This window comes from Sinocyclocheilus anshuiensis, unplaced genomic scaffold (genome assembly GCF_001515605.1).
Source record: "Sinocyclocheilus anshuiensis isolate Anshui unplaced genomic scaffold, SAMN03320099.WGS_v1.1 scaffold1101, whole genome shotgun sequence".
NCBI classification, from domain to species: Eukaryota; Metazoa; Chordata; class Actinopteri; order Cypriniformes; family Cyprinidae; genus Sinocyclocheilus; species Sinocyclocheilus anshuiensis.
In genome coordinates, this window is record NW_015558562.1 from 191,988 (window position 1) to 197,588 (window position 5,601).

A 5,601-nucleotide genomic window follows, 5' to 3' on the forward strand; every position below is an offset into this window, starting at 1 on the left:
CCGCACGCACACACACACACACACACACACACATACACACACACACAGACACAGACACAGACACAGACACACACTCTCACACACACACACACACACACACACACACACACACACACACACACACGCGTGTGTCAAATCCATCTTCAAAGAGCTTCAGTGAAGAACTGCATGAGAAATTCATCAATAAGATGCAGGTTTGTCATCATTCTGATCCTGAATCCTTAAACTCACCCAGAAACTGTTGAGTTCTGGAAGAATAAAAACAAGCTGGAATATTAATATTTAAGACTAGACTGCTAATTTAGGTAAGGATAATTAATAAACCCATAATCTGCGGTGAATATTTGGTTACAGCTCCTCTAATCGCATTACAGTTCCTTCTCATTCGATGTCTCTTCCTGAAGACCTGAACTGATTTCTGGTTCTGAAGGACAAACGTTTCTGGACCTTCATTTAAGAAGAAATGAGGAACTCATTTACTGACAATTCAAAGGATGCTGATGTCGATCTATAGGGCTTCTCTTCAGCGTTAAGAGGAAAATAAGAGGAAACGGACCTGATGAACACAAATAATGGACTGCAGAATAAACACACAGACACACATCTGAAGCGCCAACATGACAATAAATTAACCATCAGGGCCCGTATTCACAAAACACTGGTTTTATCTTACCACTAAGAGTTCTCCTAAATAGCAGTAAAAAATATTTTTCTCTTAAACCCTATTCACAAAGCTGCTGAGACCAACCTTTACTTAGGAATAGAGAGAAGTGTTAAGCTCAGAGTAAGGGGGCGGGGCTGAGCTCATTGCTATGGATGATGTCATCAAGCTTATTAACTATGCACACAGTGATTGGCTGATAGTCTCTGTCAGAGATTTATTCATAGAAATATTGTAGAGCGTGATATGTTGCCATATTCAAATAAAGGTTTAAAAATAAAAATGTTAATTGCCACATTCAAATAAAGATTGAAAAATGCAGGCTAAGAGTCACTAATTAAACAAGTATATGTTGTCAGCCTCTTACATGTGTGCTTCTTGTAAACAATTAGCGGATATGCATATAAACAGCTTTTTAATTAACAGAGTAGAATAATCATAGCTGATAGTAAGACATGCAAACGTAAAAGAAAACCGGATGCAAAACTGGTTACTTCTTACCCAGCTGGTTAATGAAAACAAAAAAGGAAAAATTGGATTTGGGATAAGACGCTTCAAGAAACCTGCTGCAAAGCTCCTGAGAAACTCTGCTCAAGTGCACCGAGGACAAAAGCTGCTTTAAAAGCTCTTGAGGCCCTGGTGGATGGAGGGCGAGATGGAGGCGTTGGAGAAGGCGGCCGAGGAGCCCGAGACCGGGCTGGGGCTGAGGCTGCTGGCCCCGGGGCTGCCCATGTTCCCGGAGCCGGGCAGAGACGCTGTGCTGTCGGGCGTCGGGCTGCAGGTCGTCTCTTTAAGTAGAATAATCATAGCTGATAGTAAGACATGCAAACGTAAAAGAAAACCGGATGCAAAACTGGTTACTTCTTACCCAGCTGGTTAATGAAAACAAAAAAGGAAAAATTGGATTTGGGATAAGACGCTTCAAGAAACCTGCTGCAAAGCTCCTGAGAAACTCTGCTCAAGTGCACCGAGGACAAAAGCTGCTTTAAACACAAAGGATGCTCGCACCAAATGTTGATTTCATTTAGTTAATAGAAATGAATTGATCAAGAAAATCTATTTATGACATTATTTTTGACAGCAAGTGCCTATAACGTTTAACAGGAGCTTTGCAGTAGGTTTCTTGAAGCATCAGTTCTTCTGGATTGAGTCTGTCTCAGTTTGCTCCATCCTTTGGAGTTGGCGGCGCGTTCTTGTTTACGAAACTTGGCGCGTCGGTTCTGGAACCAAACCTCAGGAGGAAAATACACTCTTAATTAAGAATAAAGGTTCCAAAAGCGGGTTTTCACAGTGATGCCACAGAAAACCAGCTTTGGTTCCCCCAAACAGTGATGCCTTTGTAGCTAGATTTAGCGACTTCCCCACCGTTTAGGGACAAATATAACAACTTCTTGGACAAACCTTATCTAAGTTCTCATCGTGCCCACTGATCTACATTCATCTTTATATAGATCAGTGAATTTGCCATTATGATGTCATCTAAGCTACAGGTTTTAGCTACTTTCAATTGAAAGCAGTTGGCAACACTGCCAAAGAACCTTTCAGTGAACAGTTCTTAAAAGAACCAATTTTTTCTTCATTTTTAGCTGCTGAGAATACTAGTGTTATAATCATTTTGGGCCACCGCTGTACTCTTAGAGCAAACATTTAGGAGTCCTAAATTTAGGACTGACACGCCCACACTCTTAAAAATAAAGGTGCTTACTAGGTTCTTCACAGAGATGCCATAGAAGAACCATTTTTGGTTCCACAGCTACAGGTTTTAGCTACTTTCAATTGAAAGCAGTTGGCAACACTGCCAAAGAACCTTTCAGTGAACAGTTCTTAAAAGAACCAATTTTTTCTTAGTGTGAAGAACATTTTAATAATCTAAAGAACGGTAACACTTTATTTTGATAGTCCACTTTAGACATTCTACTAAGAGTAAGTAACTTTGCAACTACATGTCAACTAGCAGTCATTAGAGTATTAGTAGACTGTCTGCTTAATATCTTCTAACACTTTATTTTGATGGGTCCACAACATGCAACACACTGACTGTGTCAACTTATTCTAATAACCCTAAACCTAACCTAACAGTCTATTCTGAGAGTTAGTAGACATGTAGTTGCAAATTAATGAGAATTAGTTGACATATAGTTGCAAAGTTACTTATAGTTAGTAGCATGTCTGAAGTGGACTATCAAAATAAAGTGTAACTTAAAGAACCTTTTTCCACTGTAAAGAACCTTTTGTGGAATGAAAAGGTTCCATGGGTGGTAAAGGCTCTTTGTGGAACCATTGATGCCTATAAAGAACCTTTATTTTTAAGAGTGTAAAGGGTGTTTGCTGTAGAAGAACCATTTGTGGTTCCTCACAGAACCTTCCAGTGAACAGTTCTTAAAAGAACCATTTTTGAAGAACATCTTTAAATCCTTCACACTTAAAAATGATGGTTCTTGATTGACATTGATGGTTCCAAAAAGAACCTTTAACATCCATGGAACCTTTTATTGCACAAAACGTTGTTTATAGTGAAAAAAACGTTCTTTAGATGATTAAAATGTTCTTCACACTAAAAAGAAAATGTTTTTTTCCACTATAGACTCTTAAAAAATAAAGTTTCCAAAGGTGGGTTTTAATATTGATTTCATTGAAGAACCATTTCTGGTTCCCCAAAGAACCTTTCAGTGAAAAGATCTTTATAGAACCATTTTTTCTTAGTGTGAAGAACATTTTTAGAACATTTTTGCCACAATAAAAAAACTTTTGTGCAATGGATTGATTTCATGGATGTTAAAGGTTCTTCATGGAACCATCAATGCCAATAAAGAACTTTTATTTTTAACCTTTATATTCCACAAAATGTTCTTTATAGTGGATTAAAAAAACATTTACACTAAGAAAAAAAGGAACCTTTTCCTGAAATTCTTTATAGTGGAAAAATGTTCTTCACACTATGAAAAAAGAAAATGTTAATTTAGGAACTGTTCATTAAAGGGTTCTTTGGGGAACCAAAAATGGGTCTTCTATGAAATTGCTGCAAAAAACAATTTTTAAGTGTTTTTCCACTATAAACTCTTTAAAATAAAGTTTCGGAAAGTTTTAGCATTGATGCCATAGAATAAACTTTTTTGGTTCCCCAAAGAAAAATGGTTCTGTAAAGTACCATTTTTTCTTAGTGTGAATAACATTTAAAAAAAAACTTTTTTCACTATAAAGGAACTTTTGTGGAATGGAAAGATTCCATAGATGTTAAAGGTTCTTAACGGAACCACTGATGTCAATCAAGAACCTTTATTATTAAGAGTGTGGAACCTCTTCCTGTGGAAGAGTTTTTAAAATCATCTCCACACCAAGAAAAATAAAAATGGCCCGTCGGTTCTGCAACCAAACCTGAGGAAGAGCGATGTTCTTGAGCATGTAAATCTACATCTACACCAAAAGTAAAGTTTTTATTTTTGTAAATATGTCAAAGACGAAACATTTTTTGGTTCCTTAAAAACCTTTCAGTGATCAGTTCTTAAAAGAATCCTTTTTATTTAGTGTGAAGAACATCTCAATCATCTACAGAACCTTTTTATTCAACCTTATTTTTACCTTTTCACCAAGAAACTCTTTTAAGAGAAAAGAGTAAAAAATATGAAGAATATTAATATTTAATATTGGTAATTTAGGAACGGATCATTAGTAAACCCATAATCAGTTGTGAATATTTGGTTGCAGCTCTTCTAATCGCATTCTGAGATGTTTCTCCATAAATCTCGTTTCTCCTGCTGGACTAAACATTTCTGCACCTTAATTTAAGAGGAAATGAAGAACTAATTTACTGACAGCAACATCATTCGTGTTATTGATGTGCATCTATAAGGCGTCCTTCCTTTAGTGGTTCCATGGACGATGAAGGTTCTTCATGGAACCATCGAAGCCAATAAAGAACCTTTATTTGTAAGAGTGTGAGACCATTCCATTCCCCAAAAGAAAAAAATGCTTCTTTTAAGAACTGATCACTGAAAGCTTCTCAGAAATGCTTCTTCTATGGCATTGTCGCGAAAACCCTCTTTATTTTTTAAGAGCGCAGACGGATAATAGCTGCTATAAATCAACCTAATAAAATCAACTAAATTAATTACATTTGGAAGCGTCTGCGAACAGCGCTGCAGGCAAAAAAGCGAGACCCAGATATTCAAATCAGCCAAAATTCAATTTGTTTTGTTAGATTTTTTTTACGAATAAAAATGCGTATCAATAGCACGTTTTTTGTTTTGTTTTGTTTTTTTGTATTTTGCGTGCCATTTATACTAAAAACTGACTTTGGCATGCATATAATACGCATTTTTGCGTGCATATAATACGCGCCTACCCCACACCACTAAACCTAACTATTGCGTATCATATGCACGCCGAAGTCAATTTCTGCGTATAAATAGTACGCCGAACAGAAACAGAAAAACGTGCCATTGAAACGCATTTTTAAAGTAAAAACGCTTTTGAAAATCAGTCCTGGAGCCTCACCTGCACTCGCGCCTCGGTCAGGTCGATCTTCAGCGCCAGCTCCTCGCGCGTGTAGATGTCTGGGTAATGCGTCTCCGCGAACACACGCTCCAGCTCCTTCAGCTGAGAGCTCGTGAAGGTCGTGCGGATCCGCCGCTGCTTGCGCTTCTCGTTCAGACCGGAGGGGTCCGAGAAGAACTTGTAGGGAACTGAAAGAGGAACGAAGATCAGTGGATTACGGATGTGAGGAGAGATTTGTGGCGCGGTTTAAGAGGACATATGTGAGGATTGAGTTGTTCAGGAAAGAAAGGCAGAAAGAAAGAAAGAAAATGATGAGCAATCTCGTTTTTCTGCGTTTCATTCTGTAGAAGCGCGCAGAGAAAATCAGTCCCATAAAGCATAAAAATAATATTTGTGGCGTCCGTTTATGAGAGTAGCTACTTTTAGACTTTACAAGGTCTATCTAT

At 37.7% G+C, this 5,601-nt stretch overlaps 1 protein-coding gene across 1 annotated transcript in view; it reads right to left on the minus strand.

Annotated features, from left to right (window-relative positions):
• Window positions 1-1,279: 1,279 nt before the first annotated feature.
• The window catches only part of phox2a (paired like homeobox 2A), a 5,645-nt gene continuing 1,323 nt past the window's right edge, over window positions 1,280-5,601 (minus strand). The window contains exons 2-4 of the mRNA XM_016474981.1: window positions 5,156-5,343; window positions 1,764-1,893; window positions 1,280-1,470 (exon numbers count right to left, since the gene is read on the minus strand). Coding sequence (XP_016330467.1) covers window positions 1,280-1,470; window positions 1,764-1,893; window positions 5,156-5,343 — 509 coding nt within the window. The remainder of the gene's footprint in view (window positions 1,471-1,763; window positions 1,894-5,155; window positions 5,344-5,601) is intronic.